The following is a 15,016-nucleotide window of genomic DNA, read 5'->3' on the forward strand; positions in this document are numbered from 1 at the left end:
GTGTTGGAAATATATTCATATTCATGGTTCTGTCCTCACAGGTGTTCGATCTTTTGCTGAATGGTGATCAAACTGGAAGTCCTTCGTACATTCAGAATATTACAGGATGTACCAACTATTACAACTTCTTGCAATGCAAAGTGAGCATCCCTAAATGTGATAAACTAGACATTTTGGAAATGTGCTTTTAAAGCTATGAAATTGTGTTCTAGATAACAAACTCTACATTCGTGCTATGGGCCACCCACTGTCAAAAGAAATAAGGCAAGGTGCTAACAACAACACTGTTTTTTCTCAGTGGATTTGGGGAAAGACCCTCTTTTTTTTTCATAAAGCTGAGCACATGCTAGAAAGAGCTCAGCCAGGTCAAGAGGTGGATGAACAATTCTGCTCCTGCTGTCAAGGTAACTTAAAGACGATTGGGCTCCTAGCATTGTGCAGTAGCACAGATTATAAGAAAAGGAATTGAGAATAAAACGGCCAGTACCCCTTATACAAATCTATGGTGTGATCACGCTTCGAATACTGTGTAACATTCTGGTCATCACACCTAAAAAAAGATATTATAGAGCTGGAAGAAGTGCAGAAAAGAGCAACTAAAACGATTAAGGGGCTGGAGCATCTCCCCTATGAGGGGTTATATCAGCTGGGATTGTTTAGCTTGGAGAAGAGTAGGCTGAGGAGAGACATGATAGAGGTGTACAAAATTATGCATGGTATGGAGAATATGGATAGGGAGACATTTTTCTCCCTATCTAGAACCTGGGGTCATCCCATGAAGCTGATTGATGGGAGATTCAAGACAAATAAAAGGAAGTACTTCACACAGCGCACAGTTAAATGATGGAACTCACTACCACAAGATGTAGTGATGGCCACCAATTTGGATGACTTTAAAAGGGGGTTGGATAAATTCCTGGATGCAAAGGCTATCAATGGCTACTAGCCCTGATGGTTGTGTGCTATCTCCAGTATTCGATGCAGTAAGTCTGTGTGCACCAGTTGCTGGGGAACATGGGTGGGAGGGTGCTGTTGCACCATGTCCTTGTTCATCCCTGGCCGATGGCTGGTTGGCCATTGTCTGAACAGAGTGCTAGACTAGATGGACCATTGGTCAGATCTAGCATGGCACTTCTTAGGTTCTTATTATTTATATGTCATGCATCTGTCTCTCTTCTCCTCCACCCTTCTCCCCCCCCCCCCACACACACACCCTGCTTGCTTTGCCTGGACAAGTCCATACAGATGGAGAAGAAATGAGACTACATATTTTTCACAGAAATTAGGTGGTTTGTCTATGCCTATTGGCCATGATAGCTCCATGGGATTTCCATATTCAGAGACTGTAGAAAGTGCTGAGGACCAACAGCAGGAGAGGACCATGTCTGAAACCTTCCAGAAGTATGTGGCAGGACAGCGTTGGAAACCAAATGCTAGACTAACTAAACATTTTGGCCTGATCTAGCTTATTCCTTGTGTCCTTATGGGAGGTAGCGAACAATGAAGTAGTTTTTCATGGATTAAGACTAGGTATCATGTTGCCTGCATGGGACATTGCTCCAGCCAGAGTGTATTTACATTAAACAGTGAATAATGAATGTGGCTGTGCTATTTTACCAGAAACAAACCTCTTGCCTTCTTCCCCCTGATCAATTCCCAAGTGCCACCAGTTTTTATGACCTGCTGGGTTTTCCCCTCTTACGAAGCTAATAGGCTTGAAGACGTTAAATTGCTTCAACGTTTCAGACTTAAACATGAAACTGCAGGGGTCATTTAACACAATCCTCACTTTTGTGATGTTTTGCATGCTCAACTGCAAAAATAAAAATAAATTCCTCTGTGGTGTGGATGAATAATCAGGGTGTTTAATTTTACTGTGTGGGCCACTGCAGCCATTTCTCTATTTTTAAATATATATATATATTTAAATATTTAGGAGCCTGAAGATCAAGAATATTTTGGAGAGCTGTTAGCAGTGCCAGAAGTAAGGAAATCTATCCATGTTGGAAACCTGACCTTCCATAATGGCTCTGTAGTTGAGAAACATTTAATTGAAGATGTGATGAAGACAATAAAGCCGTGGTTGGGCATTCTAATGGATAACTACAGGGTAAGTAAGCAGCCAAGCCCAGTCTCTCGACTGTCAGCTTCAGAACATGTAGAACAGCGTTGATACACCAAATATTTAACACCGTAATTCCTAAAATAAAACTACAATAGTTGAGCAATTCAGTGCTAATAAATGTTACAGGAATGTGCAACTTCAGGAAATTAAGAGATAAATTTGAATTTCTAATCCACCAGTGCAGATGGTTTCGTTGTTTACAGTTTTTAAAAGTTTGTTTTAGTGACATACAGTTTTCTTGGATCACACTTGCTTAGTGGAAGACAAAGAATTCATCACGTGGGGATCGTACAACCTCAGTTTTCTTGTATTGTGGTGGAGAGGAGGTATCACGAATTCAAGTTTGGTTCCATGTAAAACACATAGCATGTCAAAGCTTGTTTTCAAACCTTTCATATTTTAAAGTTTTAATCTTTTGTGAACTGCTCAGAAAACTTCGCCTATGGGGTGATATAGAAATAATAATAATAATAATAATAATAATAATAATAATAATAATAATGTAAGTTTTCATTGCGGAATGGGATGCTTTTCACCTTTTTTATCTGCAGTGCATCACCACCATAGCAACTATATCATACTTGATATGTATTTTCCTGCAGTATTGCACCTGTTCAGCTTTAGCCTGAGGATCAATTGAATGCATGTAATATGCAGAATCAATGCCATGAAGAGAGAGTCCAGACATCTGCTTCCATAAGTATGACCTAAGCAATCTACTGACTTTATCTAGTAATGGGTCCATGTATGGGACCAGATAATTTGGTCTGACATAGTTTTTGTGAGCTATCTTGAGCCTTGAAAAAGCAGCATAGAAATAAAATAATCGACTTGATTTAATTCCACGTACCTCTGAAGTTGATTTTGAGATGCATTTACATTTTTCAGCCTCAATTGGTTTGAAACACTTTTAACCCCTTTACAATTTTAGTTTTGTGAAGCTTGTTAAGGGTCTTTAGCCCTTTCCAGCATTTCATGGCTGGTATAGCATTCACAAAAGATATATAATTTTTAAAACGGCTATATATTTGTACTGTATACATATCCTTAGAAAAGCTCAAAGTGCACACCTACTGTTGCAGGTAGTCCTGTTCTCAAATAGGATACTGCAGTGCACAAACAATAGAGTGACAGTGTTCCTGTGGCGGGGAGGTCACCTTTTTTCTGCAACACACTTGCACACGCCAATTTGCTAGGACCTGGGCAGGATCTACACTACTGCTTTAAAGCACTTTATAACAGGACACACTCCATATACAGTTGTCAAAACTGTTATAAAGCACTTTAAAGCAGTAGTGTAGATCCAGCCCAGGTCTAAATGTTACACTCACCTTGTGATGTTTGGAGTTCTTGTGTGACGTCTTAGCTCATCTGTAGTGTGTATCATACATAGGTGAGTGCTGAGTTGAGTCTCCTACTTTCCACCTCAAAATTATGTGATAGTTTAGCATGCTATCCTACTTGCATAGGAAATATAATGTTGATGTGTGAATGACTTGGGAGGTAGTTATTTATCTGCCAGATCAGTTTGGGCAGATTGCCTGGTCTCGTGGAGACCATCCAGCCCTCTTTTTGTCTATGGTTGTCTGGCAAAGGAGTGGCAAAGGAGTCATTAGTTGCCCCAAACAGAGTTCCCAAACTGGAACTATGGGAACAGAAGGCAAAGCTTGCATTTTAATACTAATAATGTCTGATGGGATGTATTTCCACAGTGCAGTTTTAAAAACCTACAAATCCCCCCATCACATTTGAGTACTGGGAGGTGGTGGTGAAATGACCTAAGAGATGTCTAGAGTAGACAACACACCTGACAGCATTACACTTCACTTCCTGCTTGACTTCCTAACAGCAGGTTACGTGGCTTTATATTGCTGGGTGGTGTTGGGGAATGGAGCCTTTCAGAGCTGAAGCAGCATGCTTGTATGTATTGAATCACTAGGCTGTTTCGGTGCATCCAAACTTGTTTCCTAAGGTAGAGGTGTATTGATTCTGAGATTTCTTGATGTCAGGAAGTAATACAGAACAGATGTTTGGTGTAATGACATGCATGGCATTTTCAGGGAAAGGGTGAATATTCTCTTTGTAGTTTTGTTGGAATGAAGTTTGTGTTCCTTTTTAGAAGATGTAAAAAAAAAAAACAAAGTTCATTTGCTTCTCACTCAGCCAAAACCAGATGGGGTTATACTATGTATAATTCACTGTGTAGGATGTGTGGAGGATACAGTCTAGCATGTGGTAGCTGCAGTGATGGATGCTGGGGTCCATTGACCCCTTGAAAAAAACATAATAATTTATAGATTAAGAGCAGCACACTTTGTGCTTAGAAATGCCATTGGGAATGCTTCAGAAATTCTGCCACAGGCTTTGTTTATGATGCTCCCATCATACATCCTGTCAAACAGTTTGCCATCATGTTTGTTTTCTTTCTTTTCCTGTGGCAACTTAATAAGGAATTATAACAAAGAGGTGTGGGAAATGCTGTAATGGTATAGATGTCCTATTAGACTTCTGACACTCTTATCTTTGGTTGTGGCTAGTTAGCACCCAGAGTATTTTGTAACTGATTTGTTCTAGACCAATCCTTTTGCTCTGATTTGTCAACCTGAAAGACCTTTGGCATTTGCTCTGTTCTTATAGGGGAGAAAAAAGCACACAATAATTTTACAGGATGCAGAAAGTATGGCGAATTATAACCTAGCATGACATGTTGTGGGAGGTACAAGGAAAGTCTGGTCAATATTCAAGGGCTGGAAGAAGAACCAAGGATAACTATGATGATGTTGTGAGGGTTCGCACATCAAACTAAGCCACACTGCAAATAAGCCACGGTGGGTTGGTTGTTAGCTGAACAATGCACAGTACACCCAACCGACAATCAGGGTTACCATGACTTGTTCTCCCCCTCCTTGCCCCTCAATCTTCCATCCAGCTCTGGCACATATCCCAAGTGCCTTTGCAGCAAAACCCATCTTCTTCCCCCACTCCCCTTGCCTTCTCTTTCCAATCACTAACCTTCTATCATTCTCTGGTGCTTTTTTTCAGTACCTCAAAAATGTGCAAATGAGGTCATGTTGTTGTTATTTGTTGGTCTTTTGCAAGTGCATGCTGTCCAATACATGTAGTCTTTCCTGATTAATTTCCTTGTATGTTTCATCTGACAAAGGGACCTATGAACTGAATGGGTAACATACAAGGAAATTGCAAGACAGAGCCAGTGTGGTGTAGTGGCTAAGGTGTTGGACTGGGAGTCGGGAGATCCGGGTTCTAGTCCCCACTCGGCCATGGAAACCTACTGGGTGACTTTGGGCCAGTCCACCTCACAGGGTTGTTGTTGTTGTGAGGATAACATGGAGAGGAGGAGGATTATGTACGCCACCTTGGGTTCCTTGGAGGAAAAAAGGTGGGATATAAATGTAATAAATAAATAAAGGCTAATTTGTACACAGTTGTGAAGGACTGGGAGAGAAATCACAGTAAGAGAAAGGAGGGCACAGTAGCATAATTCAGAAGCACCAAAAGTGGGGGAGGGGCAAAGGAAGCAAATACACCAAAAGGGGGCGGGGCAACATCTTCCCCTTGGCGATGTGGTTCTCTCACTTTTAAGTGTTGAACTGACACTTCCCAATGTTGTCCACTTTTTCAACACTTCCCCGAGGCTCTAGCTACTCCAGGAAGGAGAGTTATTAATTCACCTCTCCTTTAATGGCTCCTTTTCACAAGAGTTACTGCTGTGGTTACTGCACTTTAGTGGGTGCAGTTTCTTGCACTACTCTTATTGGCAATAGGCTGCATCACAATATCCAGAACAAAATTGTCTGGTGAGCGATGATGGGAAGACCAAATGAAGGCTAAGCTTAACCTTTATTAGGGAGCTCAGAGCCACCACAATTTGGGTTAAAAATGGATTTGGGTAGAAATTTGCCAATGGGACCTCTCCTTTAGAGTTTCCAATGAAATCCAGAAATCACGCATTCAGCGCAAGGCCTTTTGATATCCCTTCCCAGTGCTCTCTGCGGGACCAGTGCCACCTTTGGACTTGGAACCGACAACTCACGTATAGGTCTCAATCCACTACCAGACACCAGAATGGTTGAATAGAGCTGGTAAGTTGTGCTGCATTATGGATGGAACACGGCTTTGGACTTGATAGAGATGGGGGCGCTTTATCAGGGGGTAACTTTTTCTGACCCTGAAAATGACAGGAAGGCATCAGGGTAGAGAAGAGAATCATGCCAGGAAAAAACAGAGAATGATACTAAAAATTAATTGGACCCTGGGTTTATTCGCCGAGCTGAGACATATCAATGTGAAAGACGCCCAAGCAGAAAGAATGGACATTAGCTGCCTAATTTCTATGGCAGTTATAGCGTTACAAAGAAAGGAAATGCAGAGCTTAATGGCTCAGAGGCTGGGCCATGGTTTCTGTTTAATTGCCAGAACCATGGTTTGGTTCTGGCAACTGAAGAGAAGGCTCAGGGAGGCTCTTTGCCTTTTGAATAACTTTCCATCTAGCTTGCTATAGAGAGTGACATAACATGATTTTAAATCAAAAGGTGTCATCAAGGTTTCCTCAGTACTTGACCTGTCTGGGAGGTAGGGCTGCTTCTGTATTGGACTATTTTTCCCACCAGAACTTTTGATTAACAGATTCACGAAGGAAGCAAGTATATTCCGTGGGTCCTGTGCCTCTGTGTTGGTTCCAGAGCCTTAACAGCGTTTCTGGCAGCTTCCTGGAACAAAATGGATTCTGGAGCCAGGGTGTGAGGATGATGTCAATTAAATTCATAGCACATAATACATGTGACTGAGAGCCAGCACATCTGGAACTCCTCTGGAGCCGTCTTATCAAGTATCTTCATCTGATCTGTTTTACAGTGTCATTTGTGAGGACATATTACACCGATAGGTCCAGGCAGTGAACAAAACATGGCACATGTGCAAATTGGCCATTCTCCAGGTTGGTGTGAGGAAGGCATCCCACAATGGGTTAACTCCCCCTATCGCCCAGGAAAAGCAGGGACTCACATGACTGAGTTTTAAGCCCTCTATTGGTCTGAAGCTCCTCCTAGCCAGTTCGTCCCTGCTTTTCGCCCAGGACAGAGCTACTTCTCATCTCCTCCTATCTCAAGCCTATACTTATCTCTATTTCTAACACTTTTTAAACTTCTTACCTCTTTGACTTTCTTTCTCTTACCAAAAACAAACAAACAAACAAAAACCCTTTTCTGCTTCCTTTTCTCTGCCGCTTGCCTATCATTCTCTATGACCCCTCCGGCAAAGAAAACCATTTCGAAGCCTCAAAAGAAAAAGAAAACAACGACTCATGTGAGAGTCGTTAGGAAGCCATCAGCAGACAAAAGGATGACCTGCCAGAAAGGTCAAGGAGATAACCAGTTTGCCGGCTTCGGCTGCCTACTGAGTCTCCCAGCCGCGGAGGATCAAAGAGATCACCAGCCCGGAGGCCAACGCCCCTCGCTGAGTCTCTTACACACCAGGAACGGTGGGATCCCGGCCTCAAAAGATGCGGCCGAGACTGAGGGAGTTGGAGGCTCAGCACGCCACCCTCTCCACTCAGAACAAGAGGAGGAAGCAACGGCGCAGCTGGATGCTCCAACAGCATCAAGGGTGAGATCAAATCCATTCTTTCTCCCCCACGTGGATGTTTCCCGCCAAACAAAGCGGGCGGCCATTTTGAGTTGCAGTTTTGATTCCAACTTGCAAAGGGAAGCCCCTCCTCCTTCCACCTCCTCCATTGCTCAGCCACAGAATAATGAGATAGCCCCAACGCCTATCCTAAGCATGGCTCAAATAGATAAATCTGTTTTAGCACAGATCACTAAGGCAGTACTGGATAATCTGTCTGAGCATTTGTTAGACAAGCAAACCTTGAGATCAAGCCGTTCTGCAAAACGCACCAGAGGCTTGCACACTTCTGAGTCTTCCTCCTCTCCTCCTCCACAATCAGAAAACAAAAATAAAAACAATGATAAAACAAAAAACAAAAATAAGGCTTTCAGGTCAAAACAGCCCAATTCTTCCCATAGTCTGCACTCATCAGCAGGCTCTGGGGACGACTCTCCAGACCCACACTCCATAGCCAAAGGTCGCTCTAACAAATCCAAGACCCCCTTGGCTGAGCCCCACCATGACAGTGATTCCTCCATAATGTCACTGCAGGAGTTCTTTTCAGAAGGAGAGGAGGGTGGATGGTCAGACATAGAAATTACAGACCATATCTCGGCTGATCGATTCTTTAACAAAGAGGATTTTTTACCTTTATTGTCCAAAGCAATTGTCTCTCTAGCTAGTGAGCCAGTACAACCCGACAAACAGCAATCTTTATCTAGAGGGGCAGCGATGTTTCCAGAACCCAAGCCAACCACCAGAGAGGTACCTTTTCCCAATTCCTTTAATAAATTAATGAAGGAGGAGTGGAAATCTCCCCTCCAGGGGAAAAAGGGAGTCAGTACAGCGCAGAGGTTTTATACTCTTCCTCACAATGTGATGGAAGAATTAAAAATTCCATTAGTAGATGCCCCTGTGGCGGCCTTGCTCTCAGGTGCTGTATTGCCAAAAGACGGTGACTTTCCCCTAAAAGACCACGGGGAAAGAAGATCAGATACAGCTTTAAAAAAGGCGCATGAAGCTTCAGCATTAGCTTTAAGGGCCTCAGCAGTATCATCTTTTTTCGCTAGAGCTTCCATCTTATGGGTGGAAGACATAATAAACAATAAGGAATTAGATCAGCCTACTTTATACAGAGGACTGCTCAAACTCTCTAAATCTTTTGCCTTCCTGGCTGATGCTACACAAGATGCGCTTCAGTTTTCAGCCCGCTCCATAGCAGCTGCTAATGTGGCCAGACGTTCCATTTGGCTTAAGCACTGGAATGTTGATCTTCCCTCAAGGGGAAATCTTGCGACTGTACCTTTCACAGGTGCACACCTTTTTGGAGAAGAGGCCTTAAAAGATGTCCTCATAGAGACTAAGGATAAGAAAAAAGTTATGCCTTCATCCTTCCGGCGAGAAGATAAAAAACTCATCCGGTCTTATACATCCTTTCGCCCATTCCGGACCACTAACCAATCTTCCTTTCGATCCAAAAGCTACAGGTTTCCTAAACCAGCATGGTCCAGATCCCGCTTTCAGTCCAGAAGCGCCAACTCCTCTAGCGCTTCTGCCAAACCCCCTTCTACTTTCCAGGCCTCAAGGTCTGGACGACAGCAGTTCTGACGCCAGGGAACCCTTCATCGGGGGGAGACTTCAACATTTCCTCCCAGCATGGGAACAATCCACAGACGATCGCTGGGTCCTGGACACCATCTCCCATGGTTATCTCATAGAGTTTTGGAAACAACCTCCCCCTCGGTTCACCCCATCCCCCACATCACAATCCGCCACCAAGAATCACATCCTATCTACCGCCATACAGCGTCTACTTCAAATAGGAGCGATAGAACCAGTACCATCCATAGAAAAATACGAAGGTATTTATTCCATCTTATTTCTAGTAGCCAAAAAGGGCAAAGGCTGGAGACCAATTCTGGACCTCAAGCATCTGAACAGGTTTGTCAAATATCGAAAATTCCGTATGGAGACATTGCAAACCATCAAAGAAGCCCTTCACAAAGCAGAATATTTGACTTCCATAGACCTCACAGAGGCATATCTGCATATTCCCATCTCACTACCTCACAGAAAATTCCTACGCTTCACATACCAGAACTATCATTACCAGTACAAAGCACTTCCATTTGGCCTATCCTCGGCACCCCGCATCTTCACCAAGATCATGGTGACAGTAATAGCTCATCTCCGGCTAAAGGGCGTGCATATTTATCCATATTTGGACGACCTTCTTATCCGTTCTGTTTCCAGTCAGAAAGCCTCACAGGATCTACAGACAACTGTCGAGTGCCTAGAAAGACACGGCTTTGTCATAAACAGAAAAAAGAGCCATCTCACACCCACCCAGGTCCTCCCTCATCTAGGAGCACTCATCGACACCTCCAAGGGTTTAATATTCCTCTCCCCAGAGAGAATAGTCAAGCTTCAGGACCGCTCAAGGGCAATTCATCGGCAAAGAATAACCAACTTAATGGATGCTGCGCATCTTCTGGGTTTAATGATCTCATGCCTCGGCATTCTCCCATGGGCCAGGCTGCATTCTCGCCCCCTTCAGTGGTTCCTATTGCCCTTCCAAGCTCAAATAGCAAGGAGGGATCGCCTCCCAATACTTCTCCCTCTGCACGTCAGAGACTCCCTCATGTGGTGGCAAGACCTCCAAAATCTGCAGGTGGGCAGCCCCTTCCAGGAGCCTCAGAGGATCTTACTGACAACAGATGCCAGCCTCGAAGGGTGGGGAGCCCACTGCAACTCTCTCCTGGCCCAAGGAAAATGGAATGCAGAGGAAAAATGCCACAGCATCAACTGGCTGGAGCTCAGGGCAGTACACCTGGGTCTAAAAGCATTCTCACGCCATCTGCAACATTCTCATGTCCTAGTCAGAACGGACAACACAACAACACGAGCCCACATAACACGTCAAGGGGGTTCCAAATCCCTCTCCTTACACCTGGAGGCCCAGAGCATGCTATTATGGGCCGAACAGAACTTAGCCTCCATATCAGCCCAACACATCAAAGGGACCCTGAACCATACAGCAGACTATCTGAGTCGGCAACAAATAGACCCAGGGGAATGGAGCCTACATCCAGCAGTCTTCCAGAGAATCATACACCATTTCGGCCCACTAACGCTGGACCTGTTTGCATCCAGGCAAAACCACAAGCTGCCAAGATTTCTCTCCAGATTCCAGTCTTACGGAGCCGAAGGGATAGATGCACTATATATCAACTGGCCGAAAGAGAGGCTCTACGCATTCCCTCCAATCCCCCTCTTAGCCAGAGTTCTACAAAAAATCAGAAAGGAACAAGCCACTGTAGTCCTAGTAGCCCCCTTCTGGCCCCGACGCCCCTGGTTCTCCGAGATTCTAGCCCTAGCAGTGCAAGGTCCATGGTTCCTGCCCCAGATCTCAGATCTCTTGTCTCAGGGACCAGTACTGCACCCAGACCCAAATTGGCTCAAACTAGCCGCCTGGCTGCTGAGAGGTCCATCTACTTAACTCTGGGTTATTCTGAGGATGTCATATCCACCCTGCTGGCATCCCGCAAGGACTCCACCACCAGAATTTACGAAACAACCTGGAAGTCCTTCTGCAGGTGGAGTGAAAGGGAGAAGCTTATTCCACGGGCAACAGGTGTCAAGGAACTCCTAGCCTTTCTCCAACAAGGCCTTCAGATGGGTTTAAAACCGGGTACCCTGCGCAGGCAAACGTCAGCCCTGTCATCAGTCCTTTCCAGGCCTGGTAGGCAGCCACTAAGTTCACACCCTCACATCAAAAGATTCCTCCGTGGAGCCGCACTCAACAGTCCTCCCATTGTCCATAGGTTTCCTTCCTGGAGCCTACATGTTGTACTTTCTGCATTGACTAAACCTCCCTTCGAACCAATTGCCTCTATCCCACTACGCATTTTGTCACAAAAAGTTCTTTTCCTTGTGGCCATAACATCTGCTCGCAGAATCTCAGAGTTATCTGCCATTTCAATCAGAAAAGGCCTCATCACCTTCCATAAGGATTCTGTCGTCCTTCGAACAGACCCGACCTTTATCCCTAAGGTCAACACGCTATTCCATAGGTCACAGGAGCTTATTCTGCCATCTTTCTGTCCTAACCCTTCTCATCCACAGGAGAAGGCCTGGCACAAGCTGGATGTCCGCAGAGCCATTAAAGTTTACTTAAAAAGGACAGAGTCCTTTCGAAAATCTGATTCACTGTTTGTTTCCTTTCACCCTGTGGCTATGGGCAAGAAGGTTACCAGATCTACCCTAGCTAGGTGGTTAAAAGCATGTATTTTTTCGGCCTATGAGGCCTCATGCCTCCCCAAGCCATTAGGAGTCACAGCTCACTCCACTAGAGCAGCAGCCACATCAGCCGCCTTAAGTACTAATGCCCCTCTGGCAGAAATCTGCAAGGCGGCCACCTGGACAAGTCCTAATTCCTTCATAAGACATTACAAAATAGACACATATGCCTCAGCGGATGCCTCCTTTGGCAGGAGAGTCCTCCAGCAGGTTGTAGGACTACAATAGACTCGGCTTAAGATTTTCCCACCCAGATAAGGGGTTTTTAGCTTTTGCATATCCCATTGTGGGATGCCTTCCTCACACCAACCTGGAGAACGGAACATTGGTACTTACCGAGAAGGTTCCTTCTGGGTTGGTGTGCGGAAGGCATCCCAACCACACCCTGAAACTCCACCGAGTCTATCAGGCCACTTGTCTCTGCATTTAGCCGGCCAGACCTTTTCCTAAGGATCCTCAAAGTTTGTACTCTCAGATTGATTTCTAAGTACTTACTAATAAGTTATCTGTTCCTCTGTGGTTCTTCCTTACCTGTGATACAAAGAGATGCTTCCTTTCTCAATTTCCGAGCTTTAGCCATGGACGGAACTGGCTAGGAGGAGCTTCAGACCAATAGAGGGCTTAAAACTCAGTCATGTGAGTCCCTGCTTTTCCTGGGCGATAGGGGGAGTTAACCCATTGTGGGATGCCTTCCGCACACCAACCCAGAAGGAACCTTCTCGGTAAGTACCAATGTTCCGTTTCTCAGCACACATCTACAACATTGGCTCCATTGTTCATAGCAGAGCTTAGGGAAAGACCTCAGTCATTAACCCAGACATATTTAGTATTTCAGCATTCCAAGATTCTATTACTTTTAGTGAAATAAGAGAGACACTTAAAAATAAAATAAAAGTCACTCCTGTGGCCTAGTGATAAAGGCAGTTTTATCACTTGGATATTCCCATACTAGTAGCCCTTATATGCTGTACTAATTTTTATACATTTTTCTCTGTCATGTACCTCCAAACATCTTCTACTCAGAAATTCTCAGTATTTTATTTCTTAAGTTTTTGTTGCTTTAAAATTTGTTGCTGAATTTCTAAATCTTTACACTGGTTTTCAATTTGGTTTTATACTGTAGTTTTAAATTTTAAAAATTGTCATGTGTTATCATGCTGTATTTTATGGTTTAATTGTTGTGAATGGAGAATTATTTTCCTCTTAATATTGAATTGGTGCAATTACATCCCTAACAACCACATTTACTAAATACAGAATGCCAAATTATGTCAGCAAGGCAACCATAAGACGGGATCATGAAGCAGCTGAGTGAATAGCAGCTTGCCCATTAATTGAAAGAATAATGGAAAAGGTTTTAGATGGAAAATAGTTTTTATCAGTAACAGCAGCATATTGTGAAGTGACAAGCAGGAATCCTCAGTGCAATTTTTCTCCTTTTAAACCCTATGCATGTTCAGACAGAAAAAGGTCCTACATCAGCCTTCCTCAACCTGGGGCGCTCCAGATGTGTTGGACTACAACTCCCAGAATGCCCCTGCCAGCTCTGCTGTCCTACATCATGCTGGCTGAGGAATGGTGGGTGGAGTTGGAATTTTTCTGTCTAAACATGCATAGGATTGTGCCCTTAGATTTTCTTTCCGTTTGGGTAACATTTGGTCACAGCGGCCCCAGTAGAGATGCACAGTTTTATTTTTTCTCTCCTTTTTAGCTGGCGCAGTTATTCCCTGTTTAATGTGGCTGCTTATCTTGTCCATCTCGCTCCTAACAAGAGCCCTCATGTACATTTGTGTGTGTGTAAACGCACACCTGCTTGGGGTGGTTTGAGAAACCTGATGCGCTCCTTCAGAATAGTTTTTATCCCTGAGAAGCACACAGCGTCTGTGTCAGTCCTTCTGAAGAGAACAAAGTTGTATGTGAGAGAGCCAATAGATACCCTTGAGAACTGAGAACTGAATGAAAGGGATTTTGCAGGGCAATGTTCCTTTATGATTTAGTGCTTTCTTATGTTGCATATCACAGTTAGGGTTTGTAATAAATGGATGAAGCCTTCTTTCCCCAGGAAAGAGGAAAAGGACAGGCTTTGGCTTCAAATACGCAATATTCAGTTATTTAACTGTAAGAAACTCTTTAGTGTCTGTAGATCTTGAAAATATATTTTAGTGAAGTATCAGAATTTGCTTTCTATACGTATTTAGATCTGCCTTGCCCAATAAGGCTTTGTGCTTTTTAAAAATAATGTCATAACTTCTTTGCTCTGAGTAAAAAATACTGGATATTCTTACTCCATCCCTTATCGTGGAGATTTTGCCTTTCTATACATCTCTTCACATTCAGTAAATCATAATAGACTGAAATATGGTTATTCTAAAGCATGTCAGTGTTTGTGCTTTCTCTAACTTGATTATAGGTATTTCCTGGTCTTGGGATACTTTTGAAGACTACTGGGGGGTTGTAAATGTAGTGGGAATATTTTATTATCATCTCCTTAGCAGCAACATTGGAAAGGTAACTTGCCTAAGGTTAGGACTCTGTGCTGCAATACCTTATTTATGACTGCATGCAGTCTGGAAATTCTGGCAGGCCTGTCACTTATCATTAGACAACTCATTAAATCACAGCTAATTGCATCTTTGTTCCAATATTTAAGATCTTAACAGAGACTTAGTACAAAATTCACTGTTTGATTTGCAACAAGTCAGAAATGTGAAGTTTTATCATAATTTTTAAACACCTTTATGATGTTGTTGCCATAAGGTGGGGAAATGATGGATTCCTTCCTTCCACTCTTCTCATAGATTGATATGGAATAATTGTTTATGCTAAATTAATGATTCAGGGGAATGGCGTCTTGCAATAATATATAGCCATTGATACTTAACTTTATAACTTCCAAAAGTCCAAGAGATACACCAAAAATAAGTGTAATGACAACTTCTGTTGACATAGAATTATAAAAGCTTTGCA

General features: G+C 43.4%; 1 protein-coding gene across 3 annotated transcripts in view; it reads left to right on the plus strand.

The window, feature by feature from the left end:
* CPVL (carboxypeptidase vitellogenic like) overlaps positions 1-15,016 on the plus strand; it is a 48,043-nt gene that overhangs the window by 18,544 nt on the left and 14,483 nt on the right. For all 3 annotated transcript variants that reach the window (XM_063128758.1, XM_063128752.1, XM_063128765.1), the window contains exons 10-11: positions 42-140; positions 1,937-2,110. In XM_063128758.1, the coding sequence (XP_062984828.1) occupies positions 42-140; positions 1,937-2,110 (273 nt within the window). The remainder of the gene's footprint in view (positions 1-41; positions 141-1,936; positions 2,111-15,016) is intronic.

This window comes from Elgaria multicarinata, chromosome 1 (assembly GCF_023053635.1).
Source record: "Elgaria multicarinata webbii isolate HBS135686 ecotype San Diego chromosome 1, rElgMul1.1.pri, whole genome shotgun sequence".
NCBI lineage: Eukaryota > Metazoa > Chordata > Lepidosauria > Squamata > Anguidae > Elgaria > Elgaria multicarinata.